This window comes from Gossypium arboreum, chromosome 10 (genome assembly GCF_025698485.1).
Source record: "Gossypium arboreum isolate Shixiya-1 chromosome 10, ASM2569848v2, whole genome shotgun sequence".
Classification (NCBI taxonomy): Eukaryota; Viridiplantae; Streptophyta; class Magnoliopsida; order Malvales; family Malvaceae; genus Gossypium; species Gossypium arboreum.
In genome coordinates this window covers 3,988,282-4,007,573 of record NC_069079.1, presented here as the reverse complement: position 1 = coordinate 4,007,573, position 19,292 = coordinate 3,988,282, and the positions used below count along the sequence as shown (strand labels likewise).

Sequence of the window (19,292 nt, the reverse complement as noted above, 5' to 3'; positions counted from 1 at the left end):
TCTCTTGTTGTTTGTGGTGTTTGATTAATTTTGAATCTGGATATGTGTATCTGTCTGTGTTCAAAGTCCTGATGATTGGTTTTATAGAATCATAGACAAAAAGGGAGATGAAGGAAATGTGACCGGAAAATCATGCTTTGGTTATTGGACTTAGTTCTGAATGTAGATGAAAGTAAACATTGTTTAGGGTGAACTTTCGTATTTAGCATTATCACCTACAAGCTACAGTAAGTTCTGAATGTAGATGAAAGTAAACATTGTTTAGGGTGAACTTTAGTATTTAGCATTATCACCTACAAGCTACAGTTATTGTCAATAGGCTCTACATTAACTGTGTTCTGAGTATGGTCATTAAGGGCAACGACTAATGTATTGTAACTTTTCTCTGTTCTTGTTGAAAGCTTCTTTTACATTGTGATCAGGCCAAGGCAGTGGAACAGATTTGATTGAGATCCTGCAGTTGCTTATGAAATTTTTCTTGGCCTATAACTTTGTTTGATGCTACTAAACTAGGCTCCTAATGTAAATCCAAAATGTCATATTGTGCTACTGCCTCATCACTATTTTGTCTTTTTTATTTCCTTTTTCCCCTTCTTGCTGATTTGGATTGATTCCTTATTTGTTTTCTACTATTAGTATTAAATATGATATGGACCGTGTAATGAAAGGAAGTCATGAGTGAATGTATTGAAAGGCTTGATTTTTATAGTCTGTATTGATACATGTTTATAGGATTAACATAAAGGATAAACATTAGGACAGTGATATATCTAATAGACTATTTGTTAATAAAGAATTGTATGGTATTTATTAAACCTTTCCTTCTGAATTGTTAACCAAATAAATGAAAATTTGTTTATTTTATTTATTCTTCGTGGATGTGCCACAGTTTTGAGATTACTACATATGTTCAAAAATGCATCTGGGTAATTGGTTAATTTCAATAAGTCTATAATCCTTTCCTCAGAAAATACCCTCTCTTGGAGTGCTTTTTGGGGTATGCTTGGCGTCAATTATGTGAGATATGACTCTAAAGAGCAGTAGTTATGGCAATCTCGGTTTTTGTTATACGGTGCTTGAAGTTATTAACGTTTGTATATGCTTGTTTTTGGTTACTAATTGTTCTATGAATATTTGTTTTGGGAAATATTGTTTTGTATAAGAGCACTTTTAGGAACAATTACTTTTGAAGTCGAAGATTCGTAGAATTTCTGAGTAATTCCACTTTTGGGATGTCTTAAAAAGCAAAACTTGGAGGATCACATATGAATATAGTTAAAAAGTTAACTTATTTGAAATACGAGTGTTTTATTCTTATTTCTTTTTTAAACAAATGAAGCATCTGCACTTATTAACTTTTCTTGTTAAAATATTTTAAATGGGTTTAACTTTCATGTAAGCATCTTTATACTTGATATTCATATTACTTTCCTTCCATTATCCACCTTCAAGTAAGTTCTCTTACATCCACTACTCATTATTTTAGCACAATCATATTTCATTTTCTTATTGAATCTATTCTTTAATAATTTCTTTCCAAGGCTTACAAATAAAGACTTAAAAAGTTTCATTTAGGAACTTTTTATCTTTTAGCATATTTAGCACTTCAAAATTCTCTCTACACTTTTCTTTTTATAGTCACTGTAGCTCTCATCTTTCTCAACCTCTTATTGCCTTTATCATTGTCGTCTGCGATTACACTTGTTTTCAAAAATATGGTTTGATATTCCTCTCCCTCATATCTCTACAATATCTCGTTTTGCTAGAGTGTAACATCTCATTGCCTTATCAAAAACACCTTTTACACTTATGCTCAATGAGTTTTAGTGGCAAAGCTTAGGGTTGGAGGGCAAATGTATCCATTGAATGAATTGGTTACAATTTGCTCACTCGAATAATCTTGGTGGAGTAGGTTTTCAGAATATTGGTCACTTCAATGTTTCCTTCCTTGCCAAACAAGACCCAAATGCTTTATAAGTTAACATTTTAAAAATCGAATCAGTGGTCGAATTTAGGGGTGTACAAAATTCGGGTAAAATCAAAAAAATTCGGTTAACTGACTGATTAACCGAATTCGGTCGGTTAACCGAATTAATTCGGTTAGGGGTCGGTTAAATTTTTTTTGAGTTTTCGTTTAACGGTTAATTCGGTTTGAAACAGGTTGGTTAACCGAAAAAATTAGGTTAACCGAAAAAAATTAATAAAAAATTATAATATATAAATAGCTCACTATTCACTCAAACCCAATCCAACATAAACTCAAATACCCAATCTAATATATATTAACCCAAGTACCCAACCCAACCCAATTACCCAACCTGATCATAAAAATTACAAATAATTTAATAAATAAAAATAAAAAACATATAATTTTATACAAATAATTCGATTAATTCGGTTAATTTGAGTAGTTCGGGTAATTCGGTTAATTCGATTAATTTGGTTAATTTTATACTTATTTTACCCAAAAATTAAAAAACATATACTTTTCGGTTAACCGACTGAATTAACCGAAAAATTTTCGGTTCGGTTAATTTTTTTGAAAAAATTTCGGTTCGGTTAACGGTTAAAAATTTTGAAAGGTCGGTCAATTCGGTTAATGTTATTTCGGGTCGGCTAACCAATTGAACACCCCTAGTTGAACTGTTTAGACTACCAATTCTCAATTCAACCATCAATCCAATTATAATTAAGTAAAGAATTAAAAGATTTCACAAAGTCCCAATTTTTTGTTTTACCAGTTTTGAGCTATTCACCCAGAAGTCGATTCAATCTCTTTGTCTGGAGTGGTATACTAGTCGATTCCTAATCCCACCCAGTTCCGACCAATGGCGGATCTAGAAATATGACTTAAAGGGGTCAGGGGCGAAGTCAAAAAAATTTATTAGAGGCGGGATTAAATTATATTTTTCTATGATAGTAAAAATAGAATTTTGTTATTTAGTAATCTATATATTTATAATTTTTAGAGGATCCAAATTTTATCATTTTAAGAAAGTTAAATTGTAATTTTATTATTATTAATTTAAAATTTTATAAATTATAAAAAGCCTAAATAAAAAAATTTTATTTTAGGGGTCGAGCCCTTGTCACCCCGTAGATTCGCCCTTGGTCCCAACAACAGTTTTATGGGCTCATCTTCTCAAAGGAAAATACTTCCCTTTCTCTTCATGCTTTGTTTCTAAATTATCGAGGTCCTCTTTATAGGCACGGAGAACACGAGAAGGAATTGGGTTGTTCAAAAATTTCTATTAGAATATAGAGATGCAGAGAGTGGTCAAGTCATCATGATTTGACATAATCAATAGGTTTTTGAATTGACATCTTTATGCATCTCTTTGTCTGCAGCAAAACTCAATTTAAATAAAAAAATTAATTTTTTCCGAATTTCGAATTAATTATATTTGAGCTATTCTAATTATTCATAATTTTCAAATCAACTCAAATAAGTAATTCAGTTTTTGAGTTCGAGTTTAGTTAAAATTTACAACTTAAATAATTGAATACTTCAAGTAGAATAAAAATTAATGTAAATATCCATTAGGTCCCCGATAGTTTAGAAAATGTACAAATTGATCCATCTCAAAAATTATAAAATTTCAAAATAATCTTCAAAATATTTATAAAAACATACATGAATTGAAATTTTAAAATTTATTTTAAAAATTCTTTAATATATATAATGATAAATTATAATTTTTAAATGAAATTTCAAGATGATAAATTTGATGCTTTAAACAAGTAAACTATGATAGTAATTATCTTGTTTTTTTCTTTTTATTTTGTTTTAAAAAGTTTTCAAATGTATATGTTATTTATATTCTTTAACTCAAAATTTGATCATATTGTTGACAAAATCTGAATATGAACGGTTTAATTTTTTTAATTCAACTCAAACAATTTATTCAATTCAGTTCAATTTAAATTTTATTCCACTCGACTTGATCCAATAAAATTTCATTTTAAGTTTAGATGACAAAATATAACTTATCAACTCCATTAACTCATTTTTTTTTTCGCTCGATTCGACTTTGTTCAATTAAATGCTCGCCCTTAGACTCTTCCCATCAACCAACAATGGTTAAGGACATTACTGATTGAAATTCAAGATCTATTGCGCTTGTAGTTCGCCCATTTGTTTGGCTTTTCTCAAAAGACGGTCCCTACAATGTTCAGTCCAGATACCAATGGCTCTCTTCACCGCTCCAACTCAAATGGCTGTTGTCATTGTGATGCACAGTCATGCAAGAGATGGAAAACATTTATAGGGCCTTCATGTTGTCTCAAAGATTAATAACATCCCATGAAGGGCTTGTCATAATCCGATGACAACCAGAGAAAATCTTGTCAAGAGATTTTAGGGTAGTGGACCCTTATTGCCCGAGATGTGGAATCCATCAAACATGTTCTCTTTTTTCTGTTTCTTTACTAGGACTGTGTAGGGTGCATCGAAATTAGCTACAGAACTAGATAAGAAGGTTTATCAAGTCTTGAGTCCTGGTGAGAGGCAACATTGTGGTTTCATTCTACTGCCATCACCATTCTTCTTAGCCAAGGGTCGTGGTTAGCCACATGTTATATTCAAGTTTAATTGTCAGTCTTACTCTTTCTGATTCGATTTGGATACCAGACTACTTCTATGAGTCAACATAATACTCCTTTTTTAAGTTGTTTCTCTCATGCTTCTTTCTCTTTGATCTGATTGAGTTGCTAAAAATGTTAACCTTTCATTTTTCATTTAAATGATTAAGTAATCTTTTGAAATGCAATTTTTTCATTTTTAGAAAATTTAATTTAATTTTTAAAATTTTAAAATTTAAATTCAATTATTAAAAACCTTTCAAATATATATTGCGATATTTAAAATTTTAAATAAATATCCATATAATAATTATTTAAAAATAACATTATAATAAATTTAAATATATATTATTTTTAAGATATCTACTAGAGTAAATTTAGTAATTAATATTTTGTATTCCGTAAGTTCATTAAGAGGATAAATATTGACAATAAATTTTAAAACTATTTTATATTTAGAACGAGAAGCAAACACTTAATAATTAATTAAGGTAAAAAATTATTACAATGTCACCTAAAATTTAAAAGAAAATCAACAATAAAAAAAATAGTAAGTGCAGTTGAAAAAGAGAGAAAATTTTTAAATTACGAAAAGATTATAAGCAGCTCTAAATATTTGGATTTGGATAGTGAAAAGACAGTTTTCTTCAAAACCCCGCAGTTAAAAGCGCGTGTTTTACAATGTTCCCAACCTTTTGCTCTTGTTTACTGGCGTTGGAACTTGGAATTACTTCTTTAGCGCGTGGTTTTAGACTTCCAGTGGGCCTACAGTCTGTACCACCATTCACCATTTTTTTTCCTCACAGAAATTTAATTTCTGAATAATTATTGATATTTGGAACTAGCTCCTATTCGCAGTAATATTCTTTTTTTTATTTGAATCCAAGCCTTTTTTTATAATTAAAAAATCGAATTAATGGTTGAAATTGATTAAAATTATTAGAATTTATAAAATTTAAAATTATTTAAAATAGAGAAAATTGATTTAATTTTTTGGTAAAAATTAATTTAACTTTGTTCATAATAATATGTTAGTCAATTTTTAATTCAATTGATTTAACTAATCGATTTCTTCGTAATTATAATTAGTCTTAACTAATCGATTTCATCGTAATTATAACTCAATATTTGTTAATATTATTTAAAATTTTAATTATATAAATAAGTAAATTAAAATATATATATTTAAAAATAAAAATAAACAAGGAAGATTTTTGAAATTCATTTAATGATAATTAATATTAATTAATATATCTCATAAATCAGAATCATATACAGTCCATATCCTTTCGTTCTTATTTCCAATATTGGAAGAGTCCCATGGGGGATGGGGGAGGGGGCAGGTAAACAAGCTTAAAATCTCACAAAAAGATGGCTATACTGTTTATTTGATATAGCAAGTATTCAAGAAAAAGAAAATCCCATTTTTGTAAGTCTCCACATATCAGTTCCTTTCTTCTCATCTCTTTTTCTTCTTATTTATGCAATCTGCTTTTATTTGCAAAGTTATATTTATATGTTATATAAAGTATTTTCTGGGTTTTAGTCTCTTTTCTGAATTATATCATCTCTGTAGGCCATAGTGGCAGGGTTTCTTTCTTTTTTTATGGGTTTTTGGGTTTCTTATTGGTAGAAGCAAAAGTTTAGATTGTTTTAGGTTATATTCAAAGATCCTATCATATGGGTTATTGACTTTTCTTTCTTTTTCTTTTTCCTTTTTTTATAACGCTTTGTTATCTTTTCTCCCTGCCTTGGCATCATAGTGGTGTATATTAATAGAAAGGGTTAAAATTTTCTGTAACTTGGAATAGGTTCTTTGAAGTTTTGACTGGGATTTGGATGTTTAAGTTGTTCAATTCATAAAAACTGGGAATTTCTTGCTGAAACAAGGTTCTTTCTGTAGTGTTAAAAGGGTTTTAGATTGTTGTGTTTTGGGACAGGCAAAGGGGTTGATTTTTATACCAAAAGATGAGGTTAGGCAAAGGGTTTCAGTTTGAGTTGTATCTTCAAGGGGAACCCCTTATTCCAGGCCTTCCTGATGATGTTGCCCTTAATTGTCTCCTTCGACTTCCGGTCGAGAGCCATACCGCTTGTAAAGCCGTATGCAAGCGATGGCACTTTCTGCTTGGTAATAAAGAACGATTTTTCACTTCAAGGAAGGAACTAGGTTTCAAAGACCCTTGGCTGTTTGTGCTTGCCTTCCACAAATGCACTGGTGAAATTGAATGGCAGGTTCTTGATTTAACCAATTTTTCTTGGCATAGCATCCCTACGATGCCTTGCAAAGACAATATTTGTCCCCGTGGTATTAGCTGCGTTTCGTTTCCCGGTGAGGGCGCACTCTTTGTTTGTGGGGGGATGATGGCCTCCGATGTCGATTGCCCTCTTGACTTGGTATTCAAGTATGAGATTCAGAAAAACAATTGGACTATGATGAAAAAGATGAATACCGCTAGATCGTTTTTTGCAAGTGGAGTGATTAATGGGATGATATATGTAGCTGGTGGAAACAGTGCTGATCTTTTTGAGCTCGACTCGGCCGAGGTTATGGATCCCGCAATTGGGAATTGGCATCCAGTAGCCAGCATGGGGACCAATATGGCATCTTATGATTCTGCAGTACTCAATGGAAAGCTTCTAGTGACAGAAGGCTGGTTATGGCCATTCTTCGTCTCTCCAAGGGGTCGAGTTTACGATCCAATAACTAATACTTGGGAGAATATGGGTCTAGGATTGAGAGAAGGTTGGACTGGCTCGAGCGTAGTGGTTTATGGCCACTTATTCGTGGTTTCTGAACACGAAAGAATGAAACTCAAAGTTTATTATCCAGACAATGATTCCTGGGAAACAACACAAGGTCCCCCATTACCAGAACAGATATGCAAACCATTTGCTGTCAATGCATACGATAACATAATATACGTCGTTGGTCACAACCTTCATGTTGCCGTGGGCTATATCTCGAAACAGAATCAAACAGGCAGTTCCGAGAATAAGTGGAGATTCAGTGTCGAATGGCAAGTTATCGATGGTCCAAAACTTTCTGACTTGACACCCTCAACTTCTCAGGTTCTGTTTGCTTAGCTTGTATCACATATTGTCTATCAGTTCATTCAATAAATTGTAATTGCAGAAGTAGTATGCATGTCGATATATTTTTCCGGTCATGGACTCACTTTATTCTTGTATGGAATATAAGTCCATATCATCAATGGCTATAAGCACAATTACAGTGGTAGGAGAATATTGGAAACTTTGGGAAAATCATTAACTTGCATGTTAAGCAAACCATTGATGCAAATTCAATTGTTAAAAGAACCTTAAGCAAGGGCTTATATTAAGGGGGGACAAGAATGGCAGATTCTCAAAGTAAATAACAAATCTGATTCTGTCTGCTACATTGCTAACAAAAAGCAAGAAGATGTTGGTATTTTTTATTTATTTAAAAAACAATGAATCCTGTCTTCCTTTTTCTAACACTTCCTGTAATGAAAATCATGGCCATTGTTTTTAGTTTATGCTTGGACAGGATCTTGTTTTGTAGTAATAATTTATGTATTAAAAACGAATAAGAATATATGTATACTACATACTTATATTTAACATTAACATTCACGTACTCATTTGAAATAAAAATAAAATACATGAGGAGTAAAATTGAAAATATTGAGCTGGAGTGTTTGATGGTGAAGGTTCACCCCCTTCTCTTTTAAGACAAATAAAATAATGGAATACGTATCTTTTGTTTTTGTTGAATTTCAACGTGGAAGGCACGTTATTAAGTGGCATAATCCCACTTTGTTAGTGAAACAAAATGGGGGAGGGGGTTGGGAAGGATTGGATTGTTTAAATCTCAATTAAAAATTTATAAGAAATCAAGGTTGTTCAAATATTAATCTAATTGCCATTTGCAACAACAATTAAGTCAATAATCAAATTGATTTTCGACTTACGTTTTAAGATATGAAATCTAATCTAGACTCACTTCAAATAATTATAATATTTAAGAAAACAATGAATAATAAATAAGATTAATTGTACAAAATATTCATATTTTAATTTGATCTTTAGACTTTTAAGTCTTTAAAGTATCGATATCATATTAATTAAGTCTTGGATCGATATGAAACATATAGATCAAATTTTAAATATACGAGAGCTTATTATATAATTAACTTAAATACATATTAAAAATCGTACATTCTGACGGTGCTATCTATTATTTTAACATGTCGGATAGATGATATCTATGTAATAATATGTACACATATTTAAAATTTGATCTATGAAGGAGGATAAAGGCCCAAAATGTGATATGAAGAAGTGATTGGGCCCAAATCGTCAAAATCATAACAGTAGGATTTTGTAGGAAGGATTTCTATCAAAGGAGCCTAACACGATTCTCTGAAAATTCATTCCCAGAAGGAAAGAATTAAGAGGGAAGGAGCTGATGGCAGCAATAACAAGCGCGGTGATAGCAATAGCGGGAGTGATATTGGGATGGATAGCAATCGAGATCGCCTGCAAGCCTTGCCTGGAGAAAGGGCGTGAAGCCATTGACCGATCTCTTAACCCTGATTACGACCCCGACGATGATCTCCAAGCCCCTCTCAACCCTAACCCAGATCCCCAATCTCACCCTGGTATTTCTTCTTCCACTTCATCCAAACCCCTTGAATGATCCCCTACAAATTTAAGGGTTGGGGGGGGGGCGAATTCGTACTTGATGGCTGTTATAGGCAAATTTGTGTCAATTTATTTTCTACCTTATTTGTCCAGGTGATTTGCTATTGTTTTGTTTGAACTTTGAATGAATGGCGTGGTTGAATTGTTATGGTACTACTGTTATCACATTCAATTGTACCGTTCTTGGCCTGGTTTTAGTTTGTTTCAAGTGACATAACTTGGTTTGTGCATCCATGCCTTTCAAACATAACATACTCTACAGATTATTCAATTGAGTGCAGGAATTTTTTTAAAATTTTTTGCAGTGTTGTAGTTGTTCATTAAGGCAGTCGGCGTTAACCCAGATGTCCAGATCAGATAATTTTATAGATAAACAAGTTTAGTACGAATGCAATACATAAATGCTAATGTGACATAAGACATCGCACTGCGAGAAAATAATTATGTAATAAATTTATAAAACAGGAATGGTAAGGATGTAAACATATATTTGGCTTAAATATTTGTATGTACATATATTTTAAAAGTAAAATATAGATATTATATTTTTAGTAAATTACCAGTTGTGTTGGTAATTCAATTGAAAGGTAACTTCTAAATAATAGTATTGATTGATATATATTTTTCATAGTGAAATTCAAGTAGCTTAAAAGCCTCCAATTAATTCAAACGATAAATTAATTTAATTAAAAAATAATTAGATCATGAGATATAGAAATGCAATTCCCATTGCAATGCCCACAACCAATCAAATATTTTATACTTGTAAAGGAGGAGCAAAGGCGAATCCCATTAACGAACATGGCATATACCTTTAACATAATAAAAAAATAAAAAGAAATTCCCTTCTAAAGAAAATAAAACAAGAGCCAGGGAAAAAATGTAGCTTATTTCAAGTACCGTAACAAGGTATCAAAAGAGAGGCTAAATATGCTTTACAATTACAATCTCGATTGCAACAACAAAAAACAAAGAACCTACATGTTACTGTACATGGATTTCACCTCGGATTTCACCTCCGGCCTCTTAGAGAAAAGACCATAGTTTCCCCTGTCATTTTACAAGGAGCTTTCTGTTATAAAAAGAAAGAAACCAAAAAAAAAAAAAAACCTTATGCCAAATAATTGTATATTTGTGGGTTGTTCTTGTCCCGCTCCAGGTACTCCCTGTCAATGAGAGACTCGATTCTTTTCTTCAAATCAGCCGGTTTTATGGGAAACTTTAGCTGTTCAATGGAATAAACTTGTTTTCAGTATATGGATATCTCCAACTGCAACTTTAAGGCATATTATCCCTTTAGATTACCTGTTCGAAGAGTTCAGTTATCAAAAGAGTGTGACTCAACACTTTCCTCGTCTTCATTATCCGAACAATAGCAGCATCAACCTGGAATATATCGAGTGATAGTACAATATATTTGATTAAGCAGACCTGTTATTTTATTTTGTTCTTTTGGTGGATAGCTAAAAAAAAAAAAAGGAAGAGAACATGCCGAACCTGATATTGACGGTCTTGAAATACTCTTTCAGTGGTGCTTGTGTTCTCCTCCACTGTCTCTTTCATCTGGATTGCATTTACCTGCATTCCAAAAGGAAAAGAGTCAGCTTGATGCTTTATTACGTGTGGCAATTACTCACGTCAGAATCATAATAATAACTTTCCCATAGATATTTAGGAGAATACCATATAGATAAGCATGATGGTATTAGAAAAGTTTTTAACCACCATGGCTTGAAATCGCAAATAGATGTACCTTTATACGATAGAGAGGAGCAGTAAATCCTTCGTTGAAAATGAAAGAATCATCATCTTCGACATCTCTCCCTTTTGGCAACTGCAGCACACAAATTCAAACATAGAAAAGAACAAAGAAAAGAATGTCACCTACTTCGCCAGCACAATAATGAGATTAACTTGGTGAGTGCAATAATATAATGGCCATACCTTTTGCAGGACTCTCACTTTCCCACACGCAAGGGACTGCAAGGTCCTTCTCAATTCCTTGTCCTCTATGCCAGTGGAGTCTTTAATGTCTTGAAAGCTAAGCTTTTGGGCATCGTTGAACAACATCAGAACTACAGTCTAGAGGTTAAAAGATCACAAAACCAGAAAACTGTTAGAACTTGTCTGCTTGTAGAGAAACTACGAAAAGAGAAGGAACATTATGGAAGACAGGAGGAAAATGGCTCATAAGACACCAAGAGACAAACCTGGAACAGGGAAACTGCCAGCTCCTTTTTACCTTTGGGAAAATCTGCTTTCAACACACAATGACCCAATGAATTTTGCCACATTAGGCGTCTCCCACTGTACTTACTCAAGTAGAACTCCTTGAAGATGTCCTGTTAGACCAAGTAGAAGAAAGTATTAGAGAACTATAAGATAAAAGCTTCCTGGTGTTTATAATGGTAAACATTTCCTGCAGCAAACCTGATAGACATTCAATTCATGTGGAAGCCTAACATCCATAGGTGGATATGTTGGCCAGTACCTGCCCAGCTCAACAACCAAAATAAAATCAAATACTATTGATCAAGCAGCTATTATTTAACTTGAATAATGGTAAAGTATGATTTACCCAGTTGTTAAGACATGGACACTCATCTCAATTCCTGATCGAAGTTTTGTCCTGGCTTGGGATGACTGCTTGAATGATTCATTTATCTCCTTTGATAGTTCAATATCCTGGATAAAAATAACGAGAATCCATATTCATTACAATTAAGGTTTGTATTCTGGGAAACTGTTAAGAACTTTTTGCCAAAAAACCACACACAGCAAGATCAACCATACAACGTGAGGAGATTTAATTACAAATAGAGGCCCATAGTTCTGACCCATGGCAACAACTGCAATATTACATTTCAATTAATTTCATATGATTAGTTTCCCCAGAACTGAAATATAACTGGAAAGGAAACTCAGGTGTGCAATGTGCTAATCCTTCCAGGTTCTGGGTAGTCCATTAAAGCGCACAAAATTTAAGAGTAAATGTTGTTTGCATGTGAACATATTTTAGACCTAAGAATCTAGTCACAAAAATAAATTCCAGTAACACACGAACTCCATTTATTATGTAAATTGTTTGATCTTACAGCAACCAGTACACAAGTAGGTATTCCAAGAAATAGAAGATAATTTAACTTGTTGAGTACTTTTCTCTTCTACTCTGACATGATTAGATTATTTTCTTATATATTTATATGATCTACCCTCAGGCACAACAAACTAATGACATCATCATTAGTTCAACACATTCTGCTTGCTGGAATTACAAATAATTAATCCAACTCATGTCAAGAGGGATAACACTACTGGAGACAAGACCACCAGTAACAGGTAACATATTCTTAGACTCTTAGTGGTTATAAAAGTTATGGACTGCCCATGTTTACAAAACCCTAAAGGATGCAGTTCACCAGATTAATGATTAGAAATTCCAATGGTAACCTATGGAATGCATTGCTTTTACAAACTTATACAAAAAAGGATATAGAGGTAAACCTTGAACATTCCTTCAAGTTTGTTTGTAAACTGGCTGCCACACTCTGTCTTCAGCTGCAGCATCGCAAGAACATAACAAATTAACAATTTAATACAATCTTCTGAAGACACACCATTTAATGCGAAGAACATACTGACCTTAGAAATCATGGATTTCTCTGCGTCAATAGAAGCACTCTTCCCTAAAAGCAGCCTTTTAGCAAGATCTTTCTTATAGAATGCTTCAAAAACATCCTTGCCCTTAATTATCAACAAAAATGCCATTCACAACTCTAGCATTAACTAGTAGGGCAAGAAAGAAAGAAATGCACAAAAGGAAAACTGTTACTTGGGGGAAAAAAATAAATTTAATCATTTTTGGGGGAAACTCTACCTGGATGAACCTGAATAAAACCAAAACTTTATCAAGTGTACCCTCTAATTCCTCTTCAGAAGTACCCTTATTACCAGCACGAAGCTTTTCATCCAGAAACTTAGCAATAAGCTCAGCAGGTCGATTCTATTAAACACAATAAAGTTCGACCATCAGTCAAGTTCAAAATATGATGATCTAAATTAGGAATTTACTTCACTGGTTTAAAGGTAAATGAACATGCAGTTTAAAAATAAAATAATCTCCAAATACAAAGGACAAACATGCTAACCTGACGAAGATTAATTAGATGCTCAAAAGAATCCTTAATGGTGTTGCAAAATGCCTCATTCTTGGAAAAGCTTTCTTCCAATATGGAGTCAAGTGAAGCCTTGAATTCTAACAAGGAAGACACCATGTCCTTGTCTTTCTCTTCATCCATGACAATGCTCTGCCCAGTTCTCCGAATATATGAGCTTAGGGCCTGCCTGAGTGATTCAAGAGCATTGACCCTTGAAAACAGTGAGTACATCCTCTGAAGGTCCTCGATACGGTGTCCATCCATCAGCATCATAAATCCCTGCACAAATTAGAGAAACCATAACTACTAAGAAGATGCAAATTCAAGGTGTTCAAAGCACAAAGAACAACCAAAATTCATATTCACACCTTATCAAGAATGGCAGATATATGACGTTCCAGCAGTTGCCTTTCTGCTGTTGCTATAAGCGGCTTTCTCGTAAGAGCATCCAGGTAGAGTAAGCATCTTTCATTTTCTTCATTTAACCTCATCTGAAGGAATACGCACAAAAAGCCATATAAATATGAACTTACCCAAAAATTGTAGAGGGATAAACATGCATATTCCATATGAATACAGAAACATATGATAAATTAAGAATTCCTGTTAGAAGGATAAAACATGTACAATCCAAACCAGTCACTGCTAATAGAAACATAAAATATGAAAAGCACCTCTACATGCTTCAAGTAATCTGGAACATCAGATTGCTGCATGTATTTCATTCCTTCAGCTGCATAAAACTCGGATGTACGCTCCAGGAATGGCTTCTCAAAGCTTTCTGAGTAAATACCTAAAGCAGTAAACATCTTCAAAAGATGGTTAAGTAGTGTTCTGTCAACTGCTTCACCTAACCTGCATGATCAAAAACAGATGCAGTGGATTCCAAGATGTAAATTTAATAGAAACTTGGAAGATTGAATTATTCCAAAATTTATGTGGATTTAGACATCAAAATTGGCCTTTCAAGATATTGCTTTCCACAATACAAAATACGTAACCACCTTATACCTCTAAAATCATAGAAAGATAAGTAAGCTAGGCCAGGGAATATTGACATTGAAACAACAATTTAGGAGTTACTAACCTGACAAATACTTGACACGTTGGTTTACTTTTTCAGTATTTACCTCTCCACTTACACTTGCATAGAAAATTCAGTGTGACCTCAACTAGGTAAGAAGGAATCTAAAACAAGTTAAACCATAGCATTCGTTTATCCCAACTATACTGTTTCATCCAACCATATTATCCTTTATGTACTAATAGCGAAGCCAAAACAATACAAGGCAACAGGGGACCTTCTCAATTTCTTATACCTTTCCATCCACATCGTCACAAGAAGGATAGTTCATCCATAAGTTTTGCAACATTCAATGAGAACCAATCCAGTACAATATCCATCTAAAATTATTATGCATCTTCTGCATAAGTTTTTACTTTGGAACACATAAAAAAGAGACTAGAATAAAAGAATTACAAATTTCAATTTGACTGTTATTAAACTTACCTCTCACTCTCAATCATTCTTAAAAGACCGGTGACAGTTTTGTGCTCAACTTCTGGAGCCAGAGAAAGATGTTTACAGAAAAGTTGCAAGCCCATGTCCCACAATGAACGTACATTTGGGGTTTGTTTAACATATGTTCTGTCCAGGTACAAGGCTATACCACGAATCATCAACATTTGATCACAAAGATCTTGCCAACATTTCTCAACAAGCGATAAGAAAACCACGAGGTCCGGACTTTGCCCAACCAAAGATTTTAATGCTGCCGATATACGTGCTTCACACTCTTTTTCAATTCGTTGATAAAGACTTCCTCCCATCCTATGCAGGCAAAGATCATTGACAGCCTGAAGGAAGCAAGCCCAGTTATCAAGTGACAATATTGCTCATATTGCAAATGCCTGTCGTAATCAAAATAGAGAGAATGAAAAAAAATATACAAGACTTACCTGATAAAGCTTCTCCAAGTCACATGAATCTGGTTGCTTTAGAAAAATAGCATTAATGGCTGACTTCAGCTTTGCCCACGTTTCCTCCTCAAAATTCATAGGCACTGTCGGTTTTGCTACACCGAAACAAGACAGAAGTTTAAGTTGTATCAGAAATCTTTCCGAGTATATCTTCTAAATATTTTCATTGTTGGAAGTGCAAAGCCCTTCTAGTTTCTTACAATTAGTTCATATAAACAACATAGTCTAGGAGATATAATCTGATTTCCAAAAGAACCAAACTTACTTGAAACCCCATTACATGATTACAATTCCTTGTAAGTAAACTTACTAATAATAAGTAATAACAATTATATGCTAACTAAAAGCCGTATTTAGTTGTCTGGAAAGATAAAGTAACTGATTATACTTATGCGAGCACGCATCAAATATGCTTACAAAGAAAACAATAAATCGCTCCACCCAAATAAAATTCTAAATAACCCAGTTATAATTAATTAGTGCTAGCTCAGTATAACAGTAAAAGCAATAAAACAAACTCAAAATACCAAGATCTTAAAATCGAATAAAACACCGAGTTTTATAAAATTCACCTCTTCTAAGTCCTAATTTTTCATTCCAAAAATGACCCAACAACCCAAAGCCACTCAATTGGTAAGATCAAAATTCTGTATTAACTAAAAAAGGGAATTCATAAAACACCCAGAAACCAAACTATAAGAATAGAGAGAGATCAAGTAGAAGAAACTCAACCTTTAACGAATTTGATGACGAGCTTCTTGGCGGGTTGAGGTGGGGTAGCCTTTTTGCGAGACAAATTGGCGGCGGCGGGAGCGCGACCATCGTCGGACTTGGAATCGTCGTCGAGGGCCATAGGTGAAGAAGGGTCGAAGACGACGTCGTTATCGCCTTGGTTGTTGTGGTGGTTGTGAAGGCCGTTCTTATTGGGGTCAAGAGAACAAGCCACGGCTTGGGACTTGGCTTTCTTCATTGACTGTTGAAAGTGAGAAGAAGAGGAAGAAGAAGAAGAAGAAGAAGAAGACAAAGAAGAAGCAACAGCGGCGTTGGAGCTAAGAGAGCGTTTGGTTGGGGGGAGAGACATGAAAAGTGATCAAGAAAGCATTGTAAAATCTTCAGCTTCAACTATTTAATTTAATTTGATTTTTATTCACTCTTTTTATTTTATTTTTACAGTATACATCATATAGATATAGGGGAAGATAACGAGAGAAGGCAGCTGAAAGATGAAAAATGTTGAGAGAGAAGGAAGTTACAAAAATAGAAATGTTTTTACCCTTTTCCTTCTTTTGTGTACTGTTTGGTGGTTGCTGGGCCTCAGAGCCCGGTTTTGTGATAACTAATTGGACTATTTGATTTTTACGATTTACTTCACATTTAGCCCACTAACATAGCCCCATTTAAAATGCCTTTTTCAACTCAGGTGCTTTCGCTTCCTTATTTCACCCTCAAACTTTATAAAAAAATCATTTTAATTCTCCTTTATTTTTTTCACTTTTTTTAGTCTTTAAACTTATATTTTTATCAAATTATCTCAAAATAAATAAAAAAATTGACGTTGTATACATGTAGATTGCCACATTGATGACATGTTAATATTTAATTAATTTTAAAATTTTTAAAAATTTAAAAATTATAATTTTAAAATTAAAAATCAATAAATTTATTTAAAAATTATAAAATTACTTTTAAAATTTTATAAAATTAATTAAATGTTAATGTGTTATCTACGTGGCAATTTAGGTGTATGTCATATAAGCATAGTTAACAATAGATAGCTTTTCTATCTATTTTGAGGTGATTTGACAAAAATATAAGTTGAAGGGTAAAAAGGAGAAAAATTAAATGAATGTCTAAAATAACTTTTTTGTAAAGTTAGAGAACCAAAAAAGTCATTATGCCTTCTTTTTACAATAAATGTTAATTTTAGAAGAGATTAACATATACAAAAGCACCTAAGTTTAGTAATTTATACTTACTTCGTACCTCAAACTTTTTTTTACCTAATTTGTACCCAAACTTGAAACTATAAGCCAACTTGGTATCTTTTTTGGGTGTCTGACTAATACTATTAAAATCCACACTAACGACCAATAGTATGGTGACACATAACAACCTCACATTGTGACTTGTAGAAAAAAAATGTATATTTTACTTTTGCCATGTGTCACAATTGCCATATCGACGCCACGTCAGCTTATTTTAACAATTTTAATCAGCTAACTAAAAACAATACCGAGTTGGCTTATGGTTTTCAAGTGTAAGTACCAGTTAGGTTCAAAAAATATATTAGATATCAAGTAGATATAAATTATCAAGTATAAGTACCTCTCTATATTAACTCTTTCAGTAAAAAGGATCAAGTGTCTCCTTAATAACTCAAAGGAGCATGTGGTTGAAAACTTTGTATTAAACATTGTAAGTTCGGAGTTTAAGTCTTGACAATAACATTCTCTTCCCTATTTCTAGTGTATTAAAAAAAAAAAACCTCAAAGCAAAACAAACAACAAAACCAATAAAATATAAAATATAAAATAGCATAACCCAAATGGTAAAGTCAGATAAGATCATAACATGATATCTAAGTTGATAAAGTTTAATGTACATGCATTAATAACCTTGGAAGCTAGAAGTCATATTTAAAGTCATGACCTTTATTGGATTCGGTCATTAAAATTCATTTGATGTGTTGAAATAACATTACCTATTTCTATAATATATATATATATATATATATATATATCATACATAAAATTTGTTATGGCAATGGAAAACTACATACAAAACCCCGAAAGAAAAGCTTATTAACACACACAACATTAAGACGAAAAACAAAAGCTGGCCTTTTCTTTTTTCAAAACAACAACAAATCATCATCAAAAGCTAAAAACTATCCTCTTTACTCCGTGGATTCTCGAAACACTCAAGAAGAAGAAGAAGATAAAAACAACACAATCAAAAGCCATGGTAAGGAAATATAAAGTTGTAAAGAAGAAAAGCTCCAAAATGATTCCTAAAGACGAGGAAAGAAAAAGAAGAAAAAAAGAAGTCACGTAAAGCTAAAAAATGGAACCACACAAGGATACAAGGCTAAAAAAAACCTATTCACTTAAGGACTATGTCAAGAGGTAGAAGGGAGAGCAAGCATACAAACAATGCTAAACATAGAGGATATCATTGAGATTAAAATTTTCAAGTTTTTGTAACCATCCATGTTAGCTTGTAAGCTGTCTAGAGAAGTATTTGAAGTATTGTCTTTTAGGATGAACCCTTCGATAGATCTGTATTGATCTCCAATTGGGATTTTGTCTTTTGACTCTAAGAAATCTTGAGTGCCTAAAGCAACGGTTCAATGCCCTTTGTTTCCATTTAAGATGCATGGGTTCAAACTCTACCAATAGCGAATGTTCACATCCTTTTGGCAGAAAGCCTTGTACCACACACGGTCCGATTCAACGAGAAACTCTCTCTCTCTGTTAAACTTGCTACATTAGGCACTCGAGCTCTTCCTAAATTCAAAAGACAAAATTCAACCAAAAACAATATTGATTCATTGAGAAATTCGTCACCTTCCTTAAATTATTATCTATTTTTACCATTAAATTGTTGGAAAAATGGATCTTTTGGAGACTTTGAAACATATTCTTAATTAGTAAAGGTAGAGATTTGAATCATAAAACTATGATTTTATATTTTACTCTAGGAGACCTTTACAACGACATATCATATATTCAAAATGGTTGAATAATGAATGAGAAATTGATGCTCAAAATAAGTCATTTGTGAATTATGTTGAGGAAAATGTAAAATTTAATCCCGTATTGATTAAATATCAAGTGTGAAATATATTTTTATATATGAACTAACTTAATACCTATTAAATGACTAAAT

The 19,292-nt window shown here is 32.7% G+C and overlaps 3 protein-coding genes across 6 annotated transcripts; 2 read left to right on the top strand and 1 right to left on the bottom strand.

Moving 5' to 3' along the window:
* The first annotated feature begins 5,872 nt into the window (after positions 1–5,872).
* Positions 5,873–7,845, top strand: LOC108487058 (F-box/kelch-repeat protein At1g30090-like). Of its 3 annotated transcripts, none has more exons than XM_017791280.2 (2): positions 5,873–6,010; positions 6,522–7,845. In XM_017791280.2, exon 2 carries the CDS (start codon positions 6,550–6,552, stop codon positions 7,663–7,665), a length of 1,116 nt encoding a protein of 371 aa, XP_017646769.1. In that variant the 5' UTR covers positions 5,873–6,010; positions 6,522–6,549; the 3' UTR covers positions 7,666–7,845. The 3 variants fall into 3 exon arrangements, with proteins under 3 accessions (XP_017646769.1, XP_017646768.1, XP_017646767.1); XM_017791279.2 differs by having other exon boundaries at positions 5,904–6,010; positions 6,502–7,845; XM_017791278.2 differs by having other exon boundaries at positions 5,904–6,010; positions 6,393–7,845.
* A 1,035-nt stretch (positions 7,846–8,880) lies between these two features.
* LOC108488491 (outer envelope membrane protein 7) lies at positions 8,881–9,562 on the top strand. Its single transcript, XM_017792767.2, has one exon. The coding sequence runs from the start codon at positions 9,032–9,034 to the stop codon at positions 9,260–9,262; it is 231 nt and encodes a 76-aa protein (XP_017648256.1). The 5' UTR covers positions 8,881–9,031; the 3' UTR covers positions 9,263–9,562.
* A 497-nt stretch (positions 9,563–10,059) lies between these two features.
* Positions 10,060–16,661, bottom strand: LOC108489638 (cullin-4-like). Of its 2 annotated transcripts, XM_017794314.2 has the most exons (18): positions 16,137–16,661; positions 15,384–15,499; positions 14,935–15,281; positions 14,099–14,279; positions 13,793–13,915; positions 13,416–13,703; positions 13,145–13,270; positions 12,910–13,011; positions 12,772–12,825; positions 11,846–11,952; positions 11,698–11,758; positions 11,478–11,609; positions 11,212–11,349; positions 11,021–11,101; positions 10,765–10,845; positions 10,573–10,653; positions 10,378–10,492; positions 10,060–10,317 (listed from the first exon to the last, which is right to left on the bottom strand). In XM_017794314.2, exons 1-17 carry the CDS (start codon positions 16,483–16,485, stop codon positions 10,379–10,381), a joined length of 2,481 nt encoding a protein of 826 aa, XP_017649803.1. In that variant the 5' UTR covers positions 16,486–16,661; the 3' UTR covers positions 10,060–10,317; position 10,378. The 2 variants fall into 2 exon arrangements, with proteins under 2 accessions (XP_017649803.1, XP_017649802.1); XM_017794313.2 differs by having other exon boundaries at positions 10,060–10,492.
* Positions 16,662–19,292: the final 2,631 nt, after the last annotated feature.

What these genes read in the sequence shown, in the direction of transcription:
- LOC108487058 (XM_017791280.2), top strand. Translation starts at nt 6,550, where the DNA reads ATGAGGTTAGGCAAAGGGTTTCAGTTTGAGTTGTATCTTCAAGGGGAA.
- LOC108488491 (XM_017792767.2), top strand. Translation starts at nt 9,032, where the DNA reads ATGGCAGCAATAACAAGCGCGGTGATAGCAATAGCGGGAGTGATATTG.
- LOC108489638 (XM_017794313.2), bottom strand. Translation starts at nt 16,485, where the DNA reads ATGTCTCTCCCCCCAACCAAACGCTCTCTTAGCTCCAACGCCGCTGTT. An exon ending in AAGTGAGAGTCCTGCAAAAG is followed by an intron (nt 11,102 to 11,211) that starts GTATGGCCATTA and finishes TGTGTGCTGCAG; the next exon opens with TTGCCAAAAGGGAGAGATGT. An exon ending in TTCAAGACCGTCAATATCAG is followed by an intron (nt 10,654 to 10,764) that starts GTTCGGCATGTT and finishes GATATATTCCAG; the next exon opens with GTTGATGCTGCTATTGTTCG.